Here is a 27,316-nt window from a genome sequence, read left to right on the forward strand (position 1 = left end):
GATGACCAAATAACTTAATGTAGAAATTGTAAAGGCATGACAAAAAGACTAGGCCATTTGGGTATGTCAGTATTCTGCTCACATGTATTGTAAATCTACAAAGAATTTATATCCAACTAAATTACAATATATGAACTTAACCATTGACTTCCATCATTTCTGAAAACGAACATTTATATTCTTACACAACATATATTTTTACAAGTTCACAAATACCACAACCCCATTTTAAGGCAGCATGGCAGCATGATTTCATGACCTAAAGCCTAATGAATACAAAAAAATGACAGAATACAGAAAAGGGGTCCCTAATATTGTCACCAAGTTATTTATTTGGAAAAGAGAGAAAAGCTCAAATCTACAAATGCCAATTTTTTGAGACATATGACGTTTTCTGAATCTGCACGGTGTCAGGGGAGGATCATGAATCTTACCTCATACATGAGAGTATCAGCTACAGTTAAAATACCAGCTGCAACGACATAAATATGTAAATGCATCATGGTTGCATAACTGAGAAATATCTGTGTCATAAATTTCAAATCTTCACCACAGTATTTTGCCTTCACTCGACATACGCATGTCGGGGAACGTGTTTGACGACGCTCATACGGGGGAGCAAAGAGCAGAGTGGAAGCATATCGGAGAAAAAAAATGATAGGAGAAATAAAATAATAAAGAAGGTTGAGTCTCCGTGTCTACGTCTCCTTCCCTCTTCCCTCCCTCACTCACCGGCAGAGGCAAACATATTTTATGAGTCACGGCTGGATCAGGCTGCCAGTCCTCTCTATTCAGACCCTTGCCTTTAACATCAAGATATATCCAACACCAACAACTCTGGCTTCCAGGAAAACTCTCTCTCTTCGTCTGCTACGACACCCCCAACCCCCTTCCCTTCCCTCTCTCCCCCTCCCTCTTTTTTTTATTTCCCCTTCCCCAGCCTCCCATCTCTCTCTCTCTTTCTCCCCATCCCTCTCCTCCTCTACTGCGGGTGTCTGGGAGGCTGTTTTTCCTCTGTCTCTTGCTCATGAAGGGCCGCACTAAGCTCCCTTCTCTCTGCCCGTGTGTGGTAGGTAAATTCACCTCTCTGTTTGTGTCGTCCTTCTCCTTCCATCTCTCTGTTGCTGCCTCTGTTTTTGCATGTTAGCTCAAAGTCTGCTAGTCGTTCTGGCAGGCTTAGGTCTGTATCTACATCTGTGCATATTGCATCGAACATGTCTGTAATCTGCTCCATAGTCATAGATTAATCAGAAATATGTGTATGATTTATTTATTTATTTTTTTGCTCTCTTTGTATGTGTGCTCTGGGTAGGTTGGGTTATTACGTATGAACGTGGCCTGGCACATGTTGATGTGTATGTATCAGTGAGCATGTCCAGACACAGGCATAGAACTCCAATAGACTTGTTGATTTAAAGATTACAGATTGATGGAGTGGATAGGTTTTGTCAAAACATATTTAAATATAATTCTTGTGCACCCCCTTCCCTTTCTAATGATCCTAGAAAATTCTCCACACAAAAATCTGCATCTTTGAAAAAAAAAAGGGTATTTCATTTTTAGGGTTACAGTACGGTACAATACATACGATCAGCATCAGGTTTGAGGACACAGACTAAGGTTAAAGGCACAGCAGCTTTCATCTCACGTCCAGTGTTTTATGAGTTCCATTATATAGATGTTGTGCATTTTTGTGAAAATGAAAATACAGACTAAAAAAAAGAGGTCCATCTCTCCTCCTGTCTTGATTCGGTGAGTAGACGTGATGAGGCTCTACACAGCCTGGTGTTATGATAGTAAGATGTCGCACATGCAAATATCATTGTGTGAGTGTGTGAGCTTTGAACAGTTTTTATGGTTTATTTGTCAAGTTGAATTGCAGATTTATAGCTTAAGTGATTATGGAGAATCATTATTATTTCATTGATGTCATAGTTAGAGTGTGCAGTATGGGCATTAACTGTCCTTTATTGTTTCTGTGCACCAGAATGCTGGATTTTAAAAGAAACAATGGCAGAAGTAAGATTTCTGATTCTCTGGTTTAATTTAAGAATATTTATATTCACTTTAGATATTTTTTGTTAAACAAATAAGTGTCAGTCAGACTGTCCAACAGGTCATGGCTGAAATATGTAACAAATATATAATATCAGGATAAGACTAGAGGATGCGAACCACAGAAAATTCCAAAACAGTTTAACAGTTGTGCATGGGAGATGGAAATGCATATGTACCTCACCTATCAAAAATTATGGAGATGATATTATTATTATTATCAAGTGAATTAATTGACTATAGGCATCTGGAAACATTTTGACCACTTGAATGCATCGCAATTCAGGATGTTCAGGATATTTGCTGTAAAAACAAAAACTTATGGTGTGAAAAGCAGATGAGCAGCTCTACAATATATCGTGTAGATTTGGGGGACCATGTGTATGCAGATGTGCAGTTACCTCACACTTAATCTGATGCAGAGGTAAACATCATGAGTTTATAGCAAGAAACATTGCGATTTCATATTTCGTCTAATATCATATCTTAACATGTGATAAAGAGAGAAAAATTGACCCACATAACAACTTTTACATGACGCTGGCTATTAATTTTGAGTGAGAACTGATGTGAAGCCACAAAACTACTAAGGCAAGATAATCCTTGAATACTCTTGTGAGACAGGCGGAGTGAGAAATATGAGCTTCACATCATGCTTGGCAGGCCAACATTACTACTTGGCTTCAAGAAGGCCAAACACAAGAAATAACCCATTTTTTGTCAGCAGACAGTGCTCTCACAATACTGTACTGACAATAAAATAAAATAAAAATCTGTTCATCATTCCTTGTATTGGGAGGCAGACTTCACTGCCATGCACAGCTTTATGATGAGCTCAATAGCCCATGTTATTGGCCAGCTGCTCTACCCCATCACCAATTAGCTAGGAGTGATGCTGATGGGCCTCCTATCATGTTCGTCTGGTCAGCCAATGGGATTCATTTTTAGTATGGTCATGAATTATGTCTCTGCAGACGTGATTAAGCATATTAGCAGTGAATATGGGTTTAATTAGAACAACTGACCACGATACGGCACAGTATTCATCAGGTCTGGTAAAGTCTTTATGTAAATGTGTTCATTTACTTAAAAAAAAGAAAAAGAGGAACTATAAAAACAGGCAATTCCTTATATGGTATTGTCCTTTTTCTGACTGAACCAAACATTGCTTACTATTTAACACACTTGCTAATAATTTAATTACTATGTGCTCTTAAATTACTGCTAGAGAGGCAGTGTTTTTTATTGTTACTTGGCTCATCAGTCATTCCTAATGATCCATGGTGTCCATTTTAAATATATTTTACTGACATTCATAAGACATTAGGGCTTTGATGCCCATGGAGCCTGCATGTATAAATGTGAGGTTGTCAGAGCTAACATGCACAGCAACAAATGACCATATAATTTCTCTGTGTACTGGACATTGTTAACAACTTTTATAGCTATGTTGGGCATAACATTAAAATATATTATATTATATTGTTGGCCATAGTAAATCACATTTGTGTTAGAGGCATTCAATCAATTGACTCAACTTTTCTGTCTGTGTTGGTTGTTCCAATTTGAAGCTCCCATTGTCGCCCACACCTGTTTTCAACTAAATGGCAGGGATAGGCAAGTGGAGACTAAATACCATCAGTAAGATCTACCTGTTAGCACCGGACGACTCTGTTTTCATCATCTCGGCAAGAAGTTGAGCTGTGGCTAACCAGACTGATACCCCTGCTGCGTACTCTACTTGCTGAGCCAAAGCCACGGGAGGCGACCTGAGCCTCTTTGTTGCAGTTTATCAGAGGTGGCTCCAAAGAAAATCTACCTTTACTCTGACAGCCTGTTTAAAGTATAAAGTAACTCTGAGAACTCCCCCAAACAAAAGAAATGCAGGTGATTAGTGTGAGCTTAAATTTGAGTCGACCACAACTGAAACACGTCATACAAATCTTCACTGCTCAGAGTACACCAATCAGGCATAACATTACCTTCCTGATATTGTGTAGGTCTTCCTTGTGCCCCCCAAACAGTTGTAACTCCTCGGAGAATGGACATGGGTCTTCTGAGGGTGTCCTGTGGTGTCTGGTGACAGAATGTTGTTAGTGGGGGCCTTTGAGGGGAGGGGATACTTCATCAGTTTGGGATCTAGTGAATTTGGAAGCCAGGTCAACGCCTTGTGCTGTTTTTCATGTTTTTTTGAGTTTGTTTTGAGTGTTTTGTGTGTGTCTGTGTGTGTGTCTGTGTCAGACTGCATCCTACTGGCGACGGCTGTAAGTAACATCCACATGAATGCCAGGTCCAAAAGTTTCCCAGAAGAACATCGTATTGTCACAAGTTGGTCAGTGTGATTCACATTCCTGTCAGTGGTTTTAATGTTGTGGCTGATCGATGTAAATGTTTACAGCTCAATTTATGCTTGAAATCTGTCTAGCAGTCAACACCAGAGCACAGGAGCAAACACATGATACTAAATCACTAAACATAAAAAACAGTTGCCGACTGAGATGCTGCAGTGTTGTGTGTAAATGTGTGATGTCAGTGTGACAGCTGCAAGTTCACAAATCACTTTACACTATATATAATTATTTCTCTAATGAAAGAGTCACATTATAATGAAAGTAACACTGACATATTTAAGACAATGTTATTTTATGTAATGGTTAACAGTGCACTGTCCACTAAGTGAACTCCAGTGAGTCCTGGTCGAGCTAAAAAACTTCTCACACTGCAAATTTCATAACGAATTATAGGCTGAGCGTTTGTCGCACCCCTAGGCAAATAAAATGAAAGTGGTCTCAACTAAAGCATAGTCTTACCACCATCTACTGCTATCAGAATATTTCAACAAATACTTACTGCTAGAGCTGCCACAGAAAACATGGTGAGGTTTGTCAACTCTGTGGGCTCACAGATTGTAAAGACTGTTAAAGGCGTCTGGCCAGGGCTCGCTTCTTTACTCAGAAAAAGCCATATGCAGAGTTTCTCTTGACTGATGCGGCTAAAGTGCATGGTATTGGCTGTAGTGGCTTCTCACTAACAGACACAGCTAGGATCTCATTTGCATTGACTGAAGGGCTTGAATGAAAAGAATAAATGTAACAGTGGAACATTTATCAATGGCCCCATTTACCATATGAATTATATTTGTATAAAAATATGTTGCACATCACACATTTTTTACATTGTGTTTATCATTACAGAGGGCAGAAAAGTGTAAGAATTTTATTTCATTTTAACATGCTGTGTTTAATAAAGTTATCTGTATATACTGATCATCTATAAAATTGTGAATGACTGATCGTGATAATTGGTCAGGTGAATAACACTGATTATCCCTTTATCACAGCACCTGTCAGTGGGTGGGGTATATCAGGCAGCAAGTGGTCATTTTGTCCTGAAAGTTGATGTGTTAGAAGCAGGAAAAAAGGACAAGAGGGAGGGACTTTGGTAAGGGCAGATTTCTGATTTCTCAAAAACCCTGTCAGACCTGTCTGCAAAACTGCATCTCTTGGGGGGTGTTCCTAGATTGCAGTGGTCCTAGGAAGTGGAGTGTTCAGTCTGCAACAAAGTTCATGATGGTACGTATCACATGAATGCCATGACCCAGGTTTCCAAGCAGAACATTACATCAGATATTCAGTGTATATAAGAGATAATCAGTGTTACTGTATTGTTTTCATGTCACCCCATGGGTTTAATGTTGTGGCTCATCGGTGCATATTGTCCAGTACATACATCCCCATAATTTAGAACAACTACCAGAAGCCTGAATTTAGATGAGCGTTATTACTGTGCTGCTAATTGGAATTGCTTTGACTTGGGGAAAGGTTTGTATGACATTAAATAGCAAAATGTGATGAACATAAAACTGTGATGTATTATACAGTAAAGCCAGGCATTGCATTAGCTTGTTCATATGTTAAGAAGTGAAAGAGGATGATGGCTGTACAGACACAAGCTGAGAAAAAGCCTTTTAGCTTGTGGGTGGTTCTGGTTTATGTTAATGGCCACATTTCGGTACAGGTTGGAGCCTGAGTTGACAGACCATGGTGATTTTACATCCACATTTTTTTTTATTTATTTATTTTTTTTAATGTATTTTTTAACATCATAAATAATTAAATCTCAGATGGTGGACAGCTGGGAGAAGATAGTCTCAGCACTGTGGAGGAGGCACAGCAGAATCATCCTGTGATAGAGGAAGAGAGGAGATGACTGGAAGGAATTAGACTGATAGCTGCTGTGAGACGCTTGTCACAGGAAGAGAATCATCTGTGTGCTTTCACAATTACAGTGTAGATGGTGCAGATATTCTCATCCAAAATGAGGGTGGTGCTCATAATTAAACCTAAGAACTCAATTTAACCATTGAATCTCTAAGCATGTCAGCCAAAAGGACAAAACACTTTTCTGGGTTAATTTTTTTTTACTTTCCAAGTGTGTTGAAGGTGTAACAAGCACATCACACGCAAAGCATAATTCATTTCCCCCTGTCTTTGCTGCTGATGAAAACTCCATTTGGGCATGTAAAAATGACACAGCTAGGTAATGCTTTAAGAGACCCAGGAATCTTTGATGTGAAACATTATGGTTTCCCTGAACAGCAACATTTGAGTGCTGATTCAAAGTGTCCAGGTTTTGGTTTTAATATTAATTAGGAAGGGCCACAAATCCAATGTATCTTTCTTGACATTTTTAAGAGTGAAGTAATAATGCCACACCAATAATACTGTTTAAACCAAATGGATTTTAGGTGGCCTTGCCCAGACATGACCACATTCTTCTCGTGTCTAGAGAACTGTAGCTGTTTCACGTAAAATCCAATATTCAAGCAGAGAGAAATCAGATACTGCAGGTTATGTGTAGGTGTGAATACTATAATTCTCACCTTGGGTGTTTTCCTAACCAGTAGAGAAGAGGCGGTCTCAGAGCCTCAGGAGATCCTCAGTTGTGTTTGAACTCAAGTTAGACTATATCACCGTCAAAGCTACATGGAGTAATGGAGGTTATAAATGGCTACAGAGTTGAGGCTTGTTGTGCAAGTGTGTCCATAATTTATTCTCTTACATTAGGTAAACTGTGTAGATTACTCCTTATTACTCATGCAGAATACAATCACTGTAATTCTCCGGATGTTTTCCTTCAGCAAACAGCTGTTTAGAAATTAAGTCCAGAAAGGAATGCTGATTAGACTTAATCAATTCTGTTTTTATTCCCTATGAACTGGTATGAACTTCTTCCTTATTAAAGGAAGCAATCATTTAAGTGATAAATGTAACTTATTTCAACTTAGTATTTCATTTAGTGATATGGTCATTGTAGAGTTGCACAAAACAAAGTACACTGTAGTGTTCACCTGTTACACGTGGAATCATTCAAGAATCATCAAGTTACTACTTTACCGTAATCCATACAAAGATGGAGAGTGATTGTGAACTGTTGAATTTATGTGAACTAAACTACTCATCATTTTCCAGTCTAAAATGTGCAAATGCAACAATACAACTGTTCCTATATTTATTGTAATTATTAAAATGTATTCTTATCCATTGGCTGAAGAAATTGAAACAAACAAACAAACAAACAAAAAACATTACTGATATTAAATCCTCAATGTTAGTCAGTTGGTGGAGCAGTAGATGTTGATCATTGACAACATTTGATATACAGAGCATTTAAACAGCATACAGAAAGATGTTAAAAAGGTATTATTGTTTTTTGATCTGATTCAGGATCAAAAATAACAAACATTAAATATGTCTACTGAGGCTCATAGAAAAAAGAGAAATGGTACTGTATGGCACATGTGGTTCTACCTCTACAGGAGCTGAGCACCGCTTTTTTTTGGCACGTGCAGTGAGCTGTTCTTATAGTCATAGTGCCTTTCTATACTCTCTGTCTATTTGAGGGGAAAACCTGTCACGTGTCTCGATCGTGTTGCATGTAGTAGTAGCATGAGAGACCTGCTTTTATGCAGGCAATCAACCATGACCGAAACAATCATGTTATGGAGACATTGACCAGAAGAGCTGCTGGCAAGTGGAATATTTGTTAGGGATCTGCCACCCCCTGCAGATGTTGTCATGGAAACACTCTTTTGGGGTTCTCTCTTTCTCTCATACAATGCAGCATTAGGATGTAAATGCTATAGGCTACTCAAGACTGTTCAGGTTTCCATGTAACTCCCACACTTACGTAATGGTGTAGTGGAAGGAGAAGCCAGTAGCAGCATATGGTAACCACAGAAATGATACTGTATATATGATGATTAAGCCATATTAAACAGGCTACACGAGGCTGTTGAATAAAAAAATCCACTTTAGTGTATAAAGACATGCACATTTTAAATCTAGAAAACAATACTTGTATATAAAGAAGAACGTGACAAGTGATGACGTCAAAGACTTTAAGTTGCTCCTCGTAGCAGGCTTGCTATGTTTGACACACACTGTGAAACACTTCGAGAACCAATCTGCTAGAAAGGCTGACTAAAACAATTAGCTTTGTTAGCTATCAAACAAGCTCATAAAGTTGTTGTAAACAATTTACATAAGAGTAAAATTGCATGTCAGGGGCATACAATTACAAGTAGTTAAGGAAAACTGAAAACAAATGACACATTCTTTGAAATATAACTCATATCAGACTTTATTTGTTAGTCAGATTTACCATAAAACAAGTCATAATAACAGTGCTTAAAACAAGCTAACAAACACCAAACATTATACTCCAAAGATTGGAGTTGGTCCCTAACAGACCTCAGTGGTTTTGCACTTTAAGGTACTTCCACACTGGCTTTAGTTTCAAGCTGTGGTGGCTTTAGTGTTTACAGTTCAGTTTAATGGGTATGTTTATTATACAGTACAAGTTCATTCAGTAACATGTCTGGGTTCTTGTGAAAGCCCTAGGAGGCAGCTAGGACTTGTAGTGTCTTGTGACATGCTAAAATAAGTTACTTTCAGCTGTTCATGGCAGAGCATGATGGATGAAGACATGAAAAGATTTACATGCATTTTCTATGCGCAGGCTAGTTGAAGTCGGGGGACAATCATAGCAAAGAAGGGTCTTCCTATGACTACCACTCGTAGATCAGATGCAAGTAAATTTTACTCTAGTAATGTGTGCATTTTTACATATCACTAAATGTCAGACTCACTCAATGCTGATTAAGCTACTCAGTGACAGGTAAAACTCTCTCTGTGTCACAGTATATGAGAGTTTAAATTCAACGTGACAAATGATAGTAATATTGTGAGATTATGTCTAAGGCACATCTTTCAAAATCTCAGTCTTTTTCAAGGTGCCGTTTAATGTCAAGGGAACTTGTTAAAAACTGTGTGAATGTAATTTCAGTGGAGAAAAAGAGGAAAATGCGTGGAACCACCCTTGTGTGATTTTGAAGAGGTGGCCCAATGCAAGTCTGTTAGTCACTGGTGCAATCTTTTTCAGTGTACAGTCAATGCTGCCCTTTATTAAAACACATTCCCCGCTGTAATCAAGGACAGAGTGTGATCTTCTTGAAAGCAATATCCATGGTAACGGCTATGGCTTTCAGAAGTTGTCTCGGTGCTTTTTGAAGTGATCAGGGAATCACAGAATAAAGTTAGGAAGTAAATCATAGTCTAAAATCTGGAGGACTATAATGTGAACAAGGCTATCCCACACACTTAACCAAACAAACAGACACAGACACTACACAGAAGAGAGAATAAACTATTATGTGATGAAGGCCAACTATTCTCTAGCTGGCAGATTTTCACACTATAATTCTGGAAATCTCATTTCATACAGGAAGCTTTTAAAGAAGCTTCATTAAGAATGTATGGCCTGCTTTCTCTGGTCTTTGAGTGAGTTACCTGTATAAAATATTTTTCTAAGGAACTGATGCTAGCTGTCTTCATGTTGTGTTGAAATTTTTGACCTCCCTCTGTAGGCCTGTAATAAACCTGCTAATGTCTTTAGCACATTGCAGATTTCCCAGAATATCCCCATCTCTCTGAGAGGATGATATGGTTTAATACATATATATATATATATATATATCAGCAAAAGACTGGTGTATTAGGAACAGTCTCTGTGTTCGATTTAAAGCTGACGTCACCCGGGAGCACTGAGCCTTGCGCCGCAGTCGGTCCTGAGATGAATGCACAATATTTAAATCTAGCCTACCTGGTTCTCTCACTCCACCCTGTGGGCTCACCATGTCAGCACAATCACACAGAGGAGTGGGGAGTCACGCAACACACATAAAAACTAAATGAGGCATTCATAAAGTCTGTTCAGACATAATGATTTTTGGCATGAACAAAAAAGGCATGTTGTGTCTTTTTTTAATTTCTTCTTTTAGGTTTTGGACATTTTTTGGGAAGATCAGTAAACTGATTGAATGTAGTTTAATTTATGTTACTTTTAGCTTTAAACATCCAATGGACAGCCATATCAGACCTATGGAAAAAAAATGAAAATGTCAGGTTTCTTTTCAACATAACTGTAGAACAATTACAGTAAAGTCACTTATTAAGTGGCTTTTTAATAGCTGAGGTGCTTCTGCATCTATCTGAAATGCCTGCAAAGCAACTGTCAGGGTCTAATAAATGCAGTAGCGTGTGGTGAGAAAATCAAAAATAGCAGCAATAGGGTTTTACACATTCATTTTGAGAGTCATGCTACTTCACTTGTTTAATTATTTGTGAGTGTGCATGTGTTTGTTTAAGCTCATGCATCTGTTTACTTGCGTGAATGCATTCTGCATTTATCCTGCAAGATGACCGACACAAACAAGAAAGTGCTAATGAGTGACAGTTTTACACTGAGACATTTCGGATCCATCAAAAGATGCCAACACGTCTGAAAATGTCCAGCACCTTGGACAGTTCCTGTAGCATTTTTCGACTGATCCAACAGGTGGCGCAGCAGTCACATTGTTATATGTGGTGGGGAGCAAGGCTATGGGATGTGATCATACATATTTCCCAGCTTCCATTGCTTTTATTAGAACGCTGTTTTTCCTTTTCTTTACTCTTTAATACATTTAAATTACATTTATCATTACATTACATTACATTTTTTACATTTCATTGGGCGATTTGTGTTTTTACTCGGTTCGCGGCTCTCCTTTAAGGTTCCAGCTGCGCTCTGGGTATAAACTTTACGGTCAATCAAGTGGAAAGAGCGACGAGGGGAGGGGGAAGTGAGGTGTGCAAATTATGAATGATGTGGCCAGTTTTAAACCTGTATCCAACGTGGAAACAACATATGGACCAACATTGAGACATTTAGACAGGTTTGAAAGGGGCTGCCCGCTTACTGACGGGCATCACCGACCCCTCTCCATCCCCCCCACCCCGCAGCTTCTGCGACTCTCGTCTAATTGCACGGAGGCTCTGAGTCAAGTGGCGGCGGACGGTTTGTGCTGTGCACTCGGTGTGAGGCTCTGAACTGATGTCTCTGCCTATCAGGAATTTAAAGTGTCTCTCGCCGGTCATGTGCCAGTGTAAGGTCATCTGCAGCAACCGGACCCTGTCTCTTATGTTCGGGTGCAAGGTAAGAGCGAGCCGGCTGCAGCAGCGGCTGTGCATTTTGTATACATATGGAAGAAACAGACGTGAAACGGCCTTTGTGGAGGAATCGTTTAGTGGTCGCATTGCCTTCTTCGCGATTGAATTGCTCCTTTGAAGCGCGCGTTTTGCCGTTCCCCAGCCACTATAGCAATTAGTGATCGTGATCACACTCACCCACGGATTCCTCTCTTGTCCATATGTTTTCAGGTACCTGCTCATTCACAACACATTACCTTTAAATCACAGTGTGGTTGGGTTTTCGTGGTTGGCTCGTGGATGGCCGATTTCCGTGTAGGCAACAGCATCCTTGGCATACAGGCTGTTTTTGGTGAAAGCTCTTCATCACCATTGATGTTTACTGAAATACTGTCAGATTCCTCCTCCTCATGGACCGACAACCCACCACTGGTTCACATTCTTACTTTGCAATCCCGCAAAGCAAAACACATGCTATGCTTTTGACCTTGGGAGATGCACTTTATGGCTCAGGGCCACTTAAATATCATTCATCATCCAAGAAACGCTGCAACACAAGCTTAATCCCCCATCTTGAAATAAAGTAGCATGGACAATGCTGTTCTCCATTCACTGATGAGTCCGAACCAGGCGGTTGTTGTTGTTGTTGTACCCTGCTTATCAGCAATAAACAGGCTGTTATGTTTAGCTGTGTGCAGTATGGCCCTTTTCTGTCATGAAGAGAATGTGTGATCAGAAGAGAGAGAGCATTCATTCATTCACTGATTGTCTATCACATTACACTCACACTCGCTCCCATCTTCAGGTGTTTCCAGTATGGCAGCCGGCTCAGTTTCCCTCCACATGGTGCTATAGCCTGTTAGCTTTACGAAGCCAAATCTTGACTACACTGGTCGGCTCTGGCCAGGAATTGTCCCTCCGCTTGCCAGAATGATGTGTACAGAGCCACAGATAATTTGTTTGCAGATTCAGCCCTGACATGCTGGTTTGCTTCGAGTTTGCTGCTGGATTCACTTCCCGATTAGCTATGTAGCCACGAAATAGCTGGTTATTGAGTGTGTTGTTTCAACATTTTGTCTGTTGGGGCGCATTTCTATATTTGAAAGACGCTGCCAGTAAAAAATTACTGTGGGTGTTTGCTGTGTGTGTTTCTGAAAGGTGCACCCACTGTGCTCAGTTTTGGGTATTACAAGTACAGATAATCCCATGTGTCTCCATGCATCACTCCCTTCTGGCTCGTATCTTCCCACGTACCTCCAACTGAGACACCAAGTCTTCCCTGTGGAAAATCTGACCGAATTCCCTTCCCATAGATTCAATTTGCCTCCACAGTCATCGCGGTGAAGTGTAACTCCACAGCTAACATTTATTCAGTAGTAATAGAAGATCTCAAACAGGAAGAAAGACTCCATTTAAATCAATTGTGCTTTCAGTAATGCTGGTTTTAATGACTGGGTTCACTTTGGTGCACACATAGATAGCACATACTGTGTTTTATAACTGTTTGAAAAACTAGCATAACTACATTTGCAGCTCTTTAGGGATCAATAAAGGTTTTCTTCCTATCTTATCTTACCTCTGTGTTGTTCTTTTATGTTAAAAAAAAACTGGTGTGTAGGCTTTGTACAGGTTCAGTAGACCTCTAACAGCTCGTGTCCAGTCGATACTGTTGCAGTCTCACGGGCTATTGTTAATTTGGTTCTTTGGGACGTAGTGTATCGTAACAATATGCTTTCACCACTCCTCTATATCCTGTCCTTGTTATTTCCTACATTTTCCAGTTCTGTGTTTGTTATACTTCAAAGTGGCTACCACATGACTGGTCATTTTAACGAGGTGATCTTCCCAGGTTATCTATTTCCATAACCTTTGTTCTTAAAAAATGCACAAACCATTAGGTCATTTTAAATCCAGACGGTTAATTAAAGCAGTGGTTGTAATCATTCAGGAGTGCTTTAATGGGCTCTTTTATGCTTATTGCTCATCGATGGCCTCACAATATTTAATCAAGAAGGCCTTCCCCGCTTAAGTTTGAGTTTATGATTCAGTGCAATGCTCAGCCTGAAGGCCATGCAACGTAAACTAGCCAAAGGACCAAGATTTAACGGAAGCCAAGTATGATTGTAATGAATGATTCATGACTCAGGGATCAGTGTGCCTCATCTCGATATCGAGATCGATAATCACCTCATCCTGAGAATCGATATCTTTTCTGGAAAATGGACAGGCAAACGACCTGCGTGCCACTCATTACCAACAAAATAATCAAATGATTAGGAGTAAGTGGAGGTGGTATGCTTTGTGTTACATGCGTAATGCAACTGTTTTACACTCCTCCTTCCTATGGATCTAAACCATTTTATCCTGCTGGATGTCTTATCTTGTTTTATGAAGAGCAGTGAACCTCAGTTCTGAGACCAGAAGCGACAACAATGTGAAGAAGCTGTAACTGACTTGTTCTATTCAGGACTGCCTCTTTCTCTATGCTCTTTTCTGCTATAAAATATCATACCTGGTGTTGACAAATAGCTGATGCTGATTGGAGGAAAAAAGCACACTCAAGGTATTAAAAACCAACACTGCACAGAAGGGGCCCTTCGCTTTCAGTCATGACAAAAAAAAAAAAGGTTTAACAGGTACAGTCAAAGAAGTACCAGCCAGAAAAGGCTATCCGCGATGCCACCTCACGTCACTCGCATTTGGGCAAGTTGCACTTGAACATAGTACAAAAAAAGTAAGCCAAAAAAGGCTTATAGATGGGAGGTTAGAAAGAGATCGCTCTCCCACTAACCCATTCCATCTTCAATTCAACATGTGAATTACCTGAAAAGCCACCACCAGGGGTCTAACTAGTACCAACTGTTCAGGACACACTTGCACTAGTCAGACCCCAGGAAAAACTAGGGCTACCACCGAAGGGCCGACACCGGAAAGTAGCCGACTAATGGAATGACAATGTACATAACACGAGTCTACCCCAGGACACTCAGTGGCTTAATTTAAAGAAACCCTATTCATATGTGGCCAACATTAATCCTCTATAAAATGTCCACTCCATCAAATCTAATCTTCATATAACAGCAAGAGGACTTGCCTAATTGCATGTGTTGCCACTATAAACATTGAGCAGAGCACATCAGATGTTCAGAAATGGTGCTGGACCAATTGAAGTCAGTTGCTTACATTCAAGAACATAGATGTTCACAGAAAGCAAAAGATATAAATAAGCTGAAAGGCAGTGTTTGCCTCCAAAAGACAAAATGAACCATCAGCCACATTTGTAGGTTTTGTACAGTCTGTGCAATGCCGGCTTTTAACATGAGGGGTGGGCTGTTATTGTACATATTTGTATATTCACTATTACTCTTACTACTCTGCATCTGAAAGGCTTCTTAGCAAGCAGTGCGGATGAGCTAAAAGAAAGCATTCTCTGCTTCTATTATACCATGTTCCTTTCTAATAAAACCATTAGGCGCTTTGCAGCATTGTGTGGTAAAATGGCCTCCCCCGGTGTGGTTGCAAAACACAAGCCTGATGAGGGTTACAATCCCCCACTACAAGTGCAACATACATGAAAATGTATGCACTCAGCATAAAAATGGTGTGTGCACGTTTCAGTGGACAGAGGGGGAGGGGATAAAATAATTGTGACCACTGAGCCTTGTCTGAGGTTGCACCTGACCTGCAAATTGCATAGAGCATTTAGTCATGATTGGATCTTTATATTTAGCTGCGTGTAAGCCCAGTGTGTGTTTTAAGTTTTTTAATGGCTCAGGGGGTTAGGCGTCTTGCTCAAGGGTACTTCAACCATGAATGCTGAGGGGAAAGCACTGCTCATTCCTATCAGGTTTGAGCTGGAGTCCTTCGGGTCCCAGGCTCACTTCTTAAACCGCAAGGCTGCAGCCAGTCCCTGTGGTGCCTTTATATTATAAAAGACATTCATTCCGCACATATTCTACATTTACATAGTGATCTATTTCACATGAGCTGGCTGGATAATGCCAATGTTTCTTACATCACAAATTAGCATGATGTTCTTGTGAAAAAGGCGCTCGACAGACGAGATGGAAACATCCCCCTTGCACAACCCTCAGCAGACCAACCACAGACAAGCATCCACCATGGCACCATTAACTGAATCTATGGCTCTAATCTGATTATTAAATTTGAAGATGATGCATCTGTGTGGGTCTTATCAATGATGAATGAAGGTTCAAAACCTCATTAAGATTAGATGAATATAAATTAAAAAGTGAATATTTGAGACCCAAACCTACAGAGGTATACAACAGTGCTGATGATGTAGTCTTGGAGTAAAAAAAAAAAAAATAGTTTTCTGTATTTATTTTTCATGACTTTTTGTGTTTCTCTGTAATATAACAAGCCTTCTGGTGGCGAGGAATGCCCGACAGCACTTTAGGGATTTTATTTTTGTTTTTGGAGGAAGTCTTAAGTTGGTTGGGACAGTAATAAGCTTCAAAACATGCACTGCTGTAAGTATTTTTTTTTTTAATGTTTGATTAAAGTTTGAGGCAGATACTTTGAATAATTCTGTTGGACATCTAATTCCTCTTCCTTTGGGACAAAATACAGTGAAGGTGTTGACAAAAGGAACAATCTTCACTCTGCAGTCCTGGAGATTCTCTGTTCTTTTCTTTTTTGCAACTTCTAAACAAAGATATTATGCACCTTTATTTTTTAATACGAACATTAGCTTAATTCATAACAATTTGTTTATTAATATGTTGTAAATTATATATTCATATCTACTTGTGGCTAGAGTATTTTCCAGGTAGAATCCTTGTATTTAATCTTTCAGCCTCGCAGTAAGATTAGAATTACTATATTCAACAGGAAGCTTAAATATGGAAAAAGAGGGCAAATCAAGAACGCCTCCATGGGGGGGATGAGGAGCCCTGCTTTATTGTAGCTTCACATTCTGACTTAGGCTGCATGAGTTCTTACATAAACACCCCACCCGGTGCAGCTTTAAGCATCCTGCCCCATGGTAAATGTAAAGTCTGTTGTTATTGTTGAACCATACATAGCTACAGGATACAAACACTTGTCAATGTGTTGTGCTGAAACACCTTGGAGAATAGTCTGAAGTTATCATTGGCAGGAGATGAGAGAATTTTCGTCTTCTGATGCTTACATATACACGGGGAAAAAACTGTTGTACTGGTAGGTTTTGGCTGGCAACCGCAACCGTGATGATGCAAATGAGATGAAAGCTGTGCTTGAGGTTTGGCACTTACGAAGACACTTATGAGTGAAAATCAACTGAGAAAGCAACAATGACCACATTTTTGATGGACTTTGGTGGAAAAGCGACTTTTGCGTTGACCATCAGAGACCAATGATGTTCTGATATGGAGTCATAAGGTAGTGGCATTTTTCTCACCTTTTAAAGACAGTATTCACCTGAAGTGTGGCTGGTTTATAGGGGCAAGTGGGTTTGTGTGAAGGTTTATATACTCATATTTAATAGGTGTTCTTGTCTACATACAGTATGTGTTGGGGTGGTTTACAACTCATTTCCAAAGCTCTACTTATGGAACTAAAGCTGAAGTCTGAGTCAGTATAAAGAGATAGATATTTAAAATATATGCAGTGCTATAAATATGTCTCAGTCAATCTCAGTGACTAGCAAAATCTGCACTTAGCTTTTATGTCAACGTTAGCATAAGTAAAAGTCTCAAATGGCAGCGACGCCAATGGTTTGTGCAAATCCAACATGACGCCACGATCAACCCGCATCAATGAAACTGTAATGTATCTTTAGTGTACTAAGTAAAAACAAATGGGGTTGTCTGAGCAGTCTCGTCATACCACACAAAATACTCACTGGTCAGAATGCATCATGTTGCCTGTTATTTGTATGAGCATCACACAGAAATACAGTATACGTTTCAGTGAGCATAATGTCACATAATGTGACTGACTTAAGCAAAACATGCTCGAGGCTGTGTGAAAAGAAAACAAAGGGCTTACTTTACTCCCAGGCTTACATACAGCACGTGTGTCCAAGATGTGCGTTGATATGTCAGAATTCATTTAGACCTTTCCTATTTTATCATACAACCAGATCAAAGGCTAGGGTGTCTAGATAGGGTTGAATGCAAAGGTTAGCTGTTAAAAGCAGCTAATGTGTTTTACAGTGTAATACAGTCCCAAGTCCCCACAGATTTTAAACATTCATTGTCGTTTCAGTTGCTGAGCACACGGAAAGCAGTGAAATAATAATAGTTGAGCAACATTCATTATTTAGAGAAAAAAAACAGTGGCTATGTATAATTTTGATAATTAATTACTGATAATTCTTTGAACAAGCTGGTTTCAGACAATTTACCACTGTGTATCATTTAGCAATGACCTGAATAGGGGAAATGTGGGTTAACTGTTGCAGCATTACAGTGAAAAAATATTTATTACCATTAAAAAAATTAACTGTTTCATTTTCAAACACTTATAATTCTCTAAACTCTTCAGATTTGCAGTCTTTCATTTTCACCTTTCACTCATGGTTTCCTTACATGTCGAATGCATTTGCAGACTACTCTGGAAATGATATGCCTGAGAAGCGAGGTTAGCTTTTACATTATCTAATGCACAGTAATTCCAAAGCTCAAGCTTGGTTCTTGAATTACAACCTGAGATGATGGTAAATGCAATTTGACATTTGCTTTACATTACCTTAACTCATTTAACCATTAAAGGAACAGGATATTCAGGCACACAGTGTGCAGTTCTTAATACTGTACAGGACAGCCAACAACAGCTATTGTAGACTGAGGACGCTCTCCTCATAATGACCTTTACCAGACAGTCATTTCTAAACGATGAGGTGGATTCATTGCATGATGATATATGAATAAAATAAAACTGATGAGTGTCAGAGGGACTTTGTTGCAGAAGTAATGTGGGCTGCTTGTAGAGTTAGAGGCAGTTATTTGTTGTTTCATGCTGTTATGAAGAAAGAAAGAATTATTTTAATTAAAAACAGATGTTATATTTTATTTACCATGTATTACTTCAAGTTAATACTATAAACCCTTATTGAGATTCCCTTATAATTATAGCTACCGTATGTCTACATAACAACTAAACGCAGACTATTCAGTTGGATTCTAAACAGTAATACTTTTATAGTCTTAAATTGTAATATTTCTAGACTTTCATTTACCTAACTGACACCCTCTTAAAACAATGGTCTAAGTCATGTAAAACTGAACCAAACATTGAATATATGATATTTATTATTAAAAATCATCTTGTCAAAAAAAGATGGGTGTTGAAATGAACGTGCATGATTAAGGCTTTTTTGTATAACCTCACACAAGAGATTGCAGGCACAGAGGTATGCCCATTGCCTCAAACTAAATAACTAATAATATTAAACAGCCTCTCAATTTATCAGCAACACTTAATGGAGAAAAATCTCCTATTATCACCAAAATGAAGGGCGTAGCTTCTCACAGGAACACTGTAAATGAGGGACACCACAGCATTTAGTTCCCTCTCGGACTGTCATGAATGGACTTTTAAAAATGACGTCAATACACATTGCTTATGTTTTACCGCCATGTTTGAAAGGACTATTTTCTTCTTCAGACTCCTTCTGCTACTATGGCTATATGACACTGGAAGTCTTTCGGTTCAGAAATGTTAATAATATTGATATATACTGTTGATAATAAGTCAATTTGCGTGTAACTGTGCAGCGTATATCAAACTATTTATCTCACAGATATGAAACATATGATTACAATTATATGCCACCTTGAACAGTCATCCAAAATTTTTGTGCTCAAACTTCAAGGTTTCATTTTCATACTGTTGTTGGAAAACCAATCACTGATTAATTTCTGAAGAACTGAAATGAAAATAACCTTCACTGGACATTAAGGATCCCTTTAACCAATGATTTGACCAATAAAGATTTGAATGAAATCAGTCATGAATGAAAGGAAAATGCTCACGGTCTTCTCTTTATCTGTTCACAAATAATTAATTAATCCATTTTTTTTTATTTTTTTTTTAACGGGATTTATATTGCTATTGCATAATAATTGAAAATACGGTTAAACCTCTCCCCAGAAGGACACTCTGGGGAGAGGTTGCAACATATCTGAATTGAATGTCACATCCCCCACTAGTTGGGACAGAAGGCAACATGGCAGCAGGAATACTGGTCATGCAGGAAAAGGGGGAGGCAGCAGAGACCAAAAAGCTCAGGGCTACTTTAAGCAGTGATTAATGTAATTTATTAATCTTTTAAGTTTTCTGTTATTCAAATCATATATTGTATTGTAGAGTTTAATGAAAATCAGGAGTGAAAATATTGAATAAATCTGTATTATGCATCAGGGTATGGGGGTGTACAGTTACAGAGCATTTAATCTATGTTTACATTAACATAACAATGCCAGACATGCTTAATTTAGAAGAAAAATCAATCGTTCCCTGTTTATTAACCTGTAATTATGGAGCAGTTCAGTTTCTGTGGGCCACCCGCCCCCATGCTGCTGTTTTGTGCGTCCCATTATTGATGGGCTCACTTTATTTTTTTCATTTTTCCCATCCCCCTCACTTTCTCCTCAATCTTCATCTCTGTTTCACTCCCTCTCTTTCTTGCTGTCTCAGTGTAATGTGATCCAGGACCGATGCTGGCAGCCCCAACTGTGGCACTGCAATCTCTGCTCTGCTCTGGTTGCTAGGCAGCCTGTCTGAGACAGGGCTCAGTGATGCACCTCCCTCTCCTGTATACCCCCCATCCCTACCCACCCTCCCCAAAATAATAAATAAATAAAAGAGAGACAGAGAAGAGTGGTAACTTTAGCCATCGGGCCACCAGAAGAAATTGAGAATTCCACCCAAAATGTTTGTGTTGTCAGAACGGTGTACTTCACATCTGCACTGCAGCACAGTGGAGCATTGTTCATCTGGGGGTTTAGGGCTGAGTACAGATTTGCAGAAATCCCAAACTCTAAGCCACAGGACAGTGTGGCAGATCTCTGCTGTGATGCTACCCCCTTTCTCACGTGTTTGTGATGGAAAATGTTGTGTGCAGATTTTGTGTCATCGCGCCTAGAATGAAACCTACCATGTGTGGCTAAAACAGTGGGCTGCTGGCAGGCTGCCCAGGTGTGGGATATCGGTAGGGGAGTGAGGTTACTAGGAAGAAACTGCATGATCTGCTACATGAGTCATGGCTCTGGTTGCTCCATGTGGTTGTGGAGGACGTTAGCTTCGATCAGCACACAATGGCAGGACTTTGAGGCCTCTGTTTCTATGATGTCTTCACTTTGCACTTGTAGGCGTCACACATGTTATGTGATATAGAAGATTTGCATATAGATGACGCTCTGATGGAGATATTGCTCTGTGGCCTTTTTGAGATGCATGTATTTGCACCATAATAACTAAAGGAGGTCAGGCACCAGTGAAAGGCTACAATAATGTGGGTTCTGTTTGTGATTTAAACATTATCACGTAATAGCTCCTTTCCTGAGACCATTTCAGACTAACAACTTCATCTCTATCTGTGTGTTTCTGCAGAAGTACAGGTACCAGGATGAGGAGACGCCCCCCTTGGAGCACAGTCCAGCACATCTGGCTCCAGGGAAAAGTGCAGAGATGCTTCATATGAGCGACAAGAACCTTGCTGCCATGGAGGCCATACACGGCTACACACCGCATACACATATCTCTCCTGTCAAGGTAGGACACGCACTCACTTACACACATTTTTGATCAATACGTAACACGATTACCACAGCGCAATGCACTCAGCTGTCAACACTTAGGAATGAGGCGGTGCTCGAACAAGCATGCGCTTCCTTGAGAACATATAGGGGAGCACATCACATGTTATTGTTCCTCAGAACCCAGTTCTATCTTTACTGTAGTACTGAATATTCACAGTGACATCAGTGAGGTCATTTTGACTTAGGTAATTTTGAGATACATAATGTAGATCAACAATTACACACAACTAATTGTATCTACAGTGGATGTGGCTAATTTTATGTATTACTTAAGGTGATAGCGTTTGGAATCAGTAACACCGGTGACAATGTGGGTGCTGCTAATCCAAAGATTTGATCTGTATTTACAAGTTCACTCGCCATAGAGATAATGTCGTGTCCGTCCTTCTCGTTTCCTTCACTGAGAGCAATGACATCTCTCTAAATCTAGTTTCCCTGAATCACACACAACACATTAGAGATGATAACTTTATGCTTAATGTGTTGTCTGTTTGTAATTCCTTAACATAAGTACTTTGATAGAAATATAATATACTGATAAGGAATGAATACAGCCCCAAGCGCCTAAGTGTCAGGTCAAGTTTACACCTATGTGAAAATACACACTGGGCAATCTGATATCCAAGCTTAACAGCATGAAAATCAAAGTACAAGCGGACACAAGAAGCCCTAAAGATTTACATTAGTAACCTGATCGCCTGAACCATTTCAGGATGTGAGTGTTGATCTGTTTATCTTAACAGTTTAATGTCCAACAGAAATCCTAATTCCAATTAAGTTGAAATAAAGGCTGTCATTGGCAGAAGAAAACTAATAACAAAAGGCCTTGTACAGGACCAAATACGAACCGACGTGTACTGTAGTATGATAATATGAGTAGAAATAAATGCTTAGGTTTCATTTTTGTAATTCAATCACAGTGATTATGTTCTATTAACCGGAAGGAAAGCTGGACTCTGAGAAGGTACAGTTACATTTTCAAGTGGGAGAGGCCATCAAAAACCTTTTGGATGAAAATTCCCAAACATGATCAAAACAATAGCAAATGCTTGTAAACATCATTTACCTCACATGTCTTATAAATGCTGGATTTGTTATCCATGACAATGAAGGACACACTCCCATGAACAGCTGCACAAGAGCTACAGTTGAAAGATAAAGCTGACATCAGTAGCAACATGAGCACTTTCCCTTGAGTGCATTAACAAATACCTACTGTAGCTACAAATGTAAAGGTGTAAGCTACAAAGGCCACTCAATAATGATCCATCTCATACTCCCACACATGTTACTTAACAGCCGTTCTTCTTATTAATCCTGTATATATATATTTATATATATGTACTGTAGATATATATGTGTGTGTGCATCAATTGTTAATTTATTTTATAGATCATTTCAAGCATGAGATATGGCAGTAGGGATTAAATGAGCAAACAGGAGAGGATGAGCTATTTTACCGCTGCTGGTTAAAATATACAGCTGCCCATTCAGTGTTAGCTGTGGTGGTCATGAATATTTCCCCTTAAAGATGCCAAGAGGGGTGAGAGGTTTAGCCAATTCTGGCATACTGTCAAATTGAAAACCCGAGCAGCAGCACTGGAGAGTCAGTTCCAATCGTCATATGGGACACCAGCAGGGACTCATTATACTGTATATCACAATGCATCCTCTTCACTCCAAAAATACTAATGAGCATCGAAACAGTACTACACATGAGTAAAACAGGTGAGTGAAACCTAGGAATATTGCAGAAAATGGGTGGAATCGCAAACTATATGTGGAAAAAACGGAGCACTGGCTATAACTTGTTAGTGGCAATTTAACTGGAAGGAAGTCTGTTTTTCTCTGACTCTAAGAAGCTTGTGTGAAGTGGGAATCCAGCAGTCACTGTTGTTGGTGGAGGTTGGCAACAGAAAGGTGGCAGAACATGTCGCTCTGTGTTATACCAGTTTTTGAAGTTATTTTTGGCCTGATGTACGAGTGGAGTTGTATTTCTGGTGCAATTGTACCTGTTTTCAAGATGCATGGCGTGGAAAGACACATCCAGATCTACGGGTTGGTCAAAACTCAAGCAACACTTGGAGTATATGGAGCAACTTTTTCAGACTGACACGTTCCAGCTCACGGCCTTCATCTGGGTCTTCAAGAGATATAGCGTTGGTATAATGTTTTCAGTGGTGCATGAAATAAAACTAAATAATGTCTAAAACAAAGACAAGGAGATTTCTAAACGTGCTTCACCACTCACCATGTCGACAACTATGACCTGGGCCATTGAGAATCTTCACTAACCAATCAGGTTTGGGCTAATCAGGAGGTAGTGGGCTTTACTCCTTTGTTAAAATATACATCAACCCTCATCCATGTTTGTGTGAGGTCATGTACAACGTAACAGCTGGAAAAGATGCATTAGAAACACCATACCTCACACTTTAATGTGAAACAATATTCAGATTTTCAAGCTGACAACATGACAAGTGTTAGTAGCACAGTGTTAAAAATGTGATTGTTTGCTTTGACAAACGATAGACATGCTATTTCCTTTTCTGACCTTTATCGTTGGTGTGATTAATCCTCTTGGTCCCAGCAGACTTTGTGATCCAGCATATGCCAAGGGCTCAGTAATTATTCACAGCTGATGGATGCACCATTTATTACAGTGATGAGACTCAGTCCTTTCTGTAAAATATGACATTATGAGGTCACTGAAGTCTGTATGAGAGAAAATATAAAATGTGATGTGTGCCAGTGTTGCAGATCCATTACTTGACTCATCCAGTTAGGTCGTAGGGGCTTAACATATAGAAAATATCATTTTATTCTCTAATAGCAATTACATGTGCCATAAGTCTGAAGGTAAATTGCGCCAATATTAAAAAAATAATAATAAGGGAATGAAAGGAAATAATAAGCAAACAATAAATGTATCTTATCTGTCTAAAAGTAGCCTTGTGGTATTATGTGCTTCTCTATACAGAGCTCCATTGTCCAAACACTAGGTGGTGACATGTCCCTTTATCATAATAAACATGGGCACTGTAGTTTATTTTGAGTCAATATAAATTCCACATAAACTGTCCCGCTGCCATAAATACTCACTAATGCAACAATGTTTATTGATCCGCAGAAGTCCCTGACAAATGCACTATTTATTTACTCTTGTCTGAGTGATGTGGAGAAAACTGCCTAAGTACAGCTATTTGCTTTTGAAAAAATGTGGTTGTGGCCGTCTTGCAGAAACCGAGTGGGGAATTAGGATATAATTCAGTGTTACAGTAAAGCTCTGTTTTTTTCTGTAGCATGTTGGCACTTGGCATGTGTTGTTTAGCATATACAAATAGAAAAAAAAAGACAAGAAAATTAAAAAATTCATAGCAGCATTTAGAAAAAAATGCCACAACCACAGAAAGCACAAGTAAATACTGAAATCCAGCAGAGTTAATGGCATATCTGCCATAATAGTTAAACAAGAAAAACAAATAAATAGCTTATAATTGTGATAATTTTCCAACAGTGTTGGCGGTGAAAATGTTTGCTTATGTCTGTGTCTGTGTGCATGAATTTTCCTTAACTACATAGAGTTGGGCTCTCAGATTTGTTGTCAAGGAAGATAAACTGGTGAGAATCTGGTTACAGAATTTGGTAACTTTAGTCAAAGATCTTTGTTTGGCATAAAATGCAGAACATAAGAGTCCTTACACTGTGTTAATAACATGTCTTTACATAACCATTGACTTTTGGCTTTTGCACAGTAGTGTTGACTCTTCATTTTTTGACTTCTAAAGCATTTTATTTACAACAGCAAGCAAAGTGTGATTTGCTTGATAGATATTGCTCTCAGTCAGTGGTGTTAGATAAGTCATCAAAATAACTGATATACAAAAAATGTTATATTATCATGACTTGTTAGTTGTGTGGGCTCAGAATATAACATTATGTTTACACTATCTTAAGCTTCCTGTCTAGTTGCCAGAATATAAATCCGTCCTTTGCTCTACTGGTGACTAATAATTAATTGAAAGTAAATACATAATTTATTCACATTTTATATAATAATTTATATTTTGTCTTGTCAGTTTGTAAAGTCCATCGTTTGATTCTGGGATGGAGAGGTTTTACCTGCAATTATGTGAGTGTGATGTACTACATTCATTTGATTAATGAGACAGAGGTAACATTTCTGACATGGAGAATCCTACAGTTTTTAAACTTCTAGGGTGTTTGGTTCCTGCTAGCTTGTTCATCATCCCTCCAGGCAAATACTTTGTATAAAGATTCAGCGTTTTATAAATCTAAATCATAAAGAGAAGCTGAATTAGTTTAAACAGTGCCCCATTAGAGACTTCTGCCCATCTGCACTAATAAACTCCATATGATGCTCTATACGAATCAAAACTTACACAGAAAACACTCTTGTAAACTGCAATCTGCAGTATCCAAGGTCAAGACAAGGCAAGAAAATATTGAATTATCACAACAGTAACCTTGTTATTAAGACACCTACACCGCAGCGAAATTCTGTCTTGAGGATATTTTTCTTATGACATGAAAGGGAGCATGTTGATGCTGTTCACACTGTTTGGGGAACCAGGATTGGCCCTGTTTCTATTTCTGGAGTACTGCTATTATTTATGAAGTTTTGTGTTTCTCTTCAGGGAGAGCTGAACACACTATGAAGTACAAAAGGTCTGGACTCACTTAGTGCAAAGTGAGCTGCTTGCATCACGTAATGGGAGTGGTACGCATCCTTGAATAAGCAGAAATAAAATAAATAAATAAAGATGTAACTCAATCCCAGGCTGATGGATGTGTATGGGTAATGACTCAGACCCACGGTGGTGAGCACGACCATATTGCTGTATTCTAACTACACTGCATAAAAGATCATCTATTGAGAGGAAAGCAGTAGTGGGGACAAATAATTTTGTTTTCTTTTTTTCTTCCTGTTTTGCAATATGTTGTTGATTTTGAATTTGACAAAAAGGTTATTTGCCATGATGCTACATTTGATAATAAGAGGAATAACGATGATGATGATGATGACAGTGATGCCTGCTTTTTGCTTCCTGCTTCCTCAGAGTCATGATGACCTCATGGTGGCTCAGTCCTGACATTTTGAATTAGTGATCCCGTTCAATTTGTGAACAACACTGGGTACCCTGACCTACATCCAACACCGTTACAAGTTTGACATCGCTCATTAGTTTTAGTTTGACATCTCGGATTAGTCTTCTTCCCTTTACAACATTCCCTCCTTTGCCCCTGCTTCTGATAACATCTATGTTTACATGGACCCTGTTTCTTAAACCCAAGATTCCAACTTAACTGTTAACAGAGACGCTAAACATACATCAAGCAGAATGTAACATTTTTCAAATGATTCTGCTGGCTGAGCAGTCAAATCTCCCACAAATATAAGGAGAAAAAAAATATGTTTCCCCTATCTTTATTGACATTGTATTTATTCAACAGAAATATATATATATATAGATTGCTGTACGTATTAAATGTTGCTGCCCACGATTTCAGCTGTTACAAACCATTTGTTTGGACAATTTGTTTTTTTTGCCACCATCATGCTTCTTTCCCTCATCGAAACTTGTCATGTCACAGTGCTTGGCCTGCAAGGTGTAACCATGTGGACAAAAAAAGTGTTTATTCCAGCCAGAGAGAAATTGACAGATCAAGTGTTGATCTAACATGAATATGTTTAAGAATGAATATTATTACAATATTGTCCTGCTGAATTGAGTATCAAATGAGGTCAGTATGATCTGATGGTGCTGGTTATATGGAGGCATTTTTGATTCAGATTGGGCTACTGTTCAGATTATTAGTGGAATACTTTGTGCTGGCAGCAGAAAGGTTGACAAAGTCGGTGTACTTGTAAGCACCATCAGCCTATTAAAAACACTTCGGCACAGAGAAAAATCTTGGTGGAAATGGTGTGATGAGATA

At 39.0% G+C, this 27,316-nt stretch overlaps 1 protein-coding gene across 4 annotated transcripts in view; it reads left to right on the top strand.

The window, feature by feature from the left end:
* LOC125021153 (disks large homolog 4) overlaps window positions 1-27,316 on the top strand; it is a 64,630-nt gene that overhangs the window by 11,169 nt on the left and 26,145 nt on the right. The window contains exons 1-2 of one of the 4 annotated variants that reach the window (XM_047607071.1): window positions 787-1,069; window positions 21,147-21,308. In XM_047607071.1, the coding sequence (XP_047463027.1) occupies window positions 1,028-1,069; window positions 21,147-21,308 (204 nt within the window). In that variant the 5' untranslated portion in view covers window positions 787-1,027. Of the gene's footprint in view, window positions 1-786; window positions 1,070-11,282; window positions 11,593-21,146; window positions 21,309-27,316 lie in introns of those variants that run through there. The other 3 variants (XM_047607070.1, XM_047607069.1, XM_047607073.1) reach the window with 3 other exon arrangements.

The sequence above is a fragment of the Mugil cephalus genome, chromosome 15 (genome assembly GCF_022458985.1).
Source record: "Mugil cephalus isolate CIBA_MC_2020 chromosome 15, CIBA_Mcephalus_1.1, whole genome shotgun sequence".
Classification (NCBI taxonomy): Eukaryota; Metazoa; Chordata; class Actinopteri; order Mugiliformes; family Mugilidae; genus Mugil; species Mugil cephalus.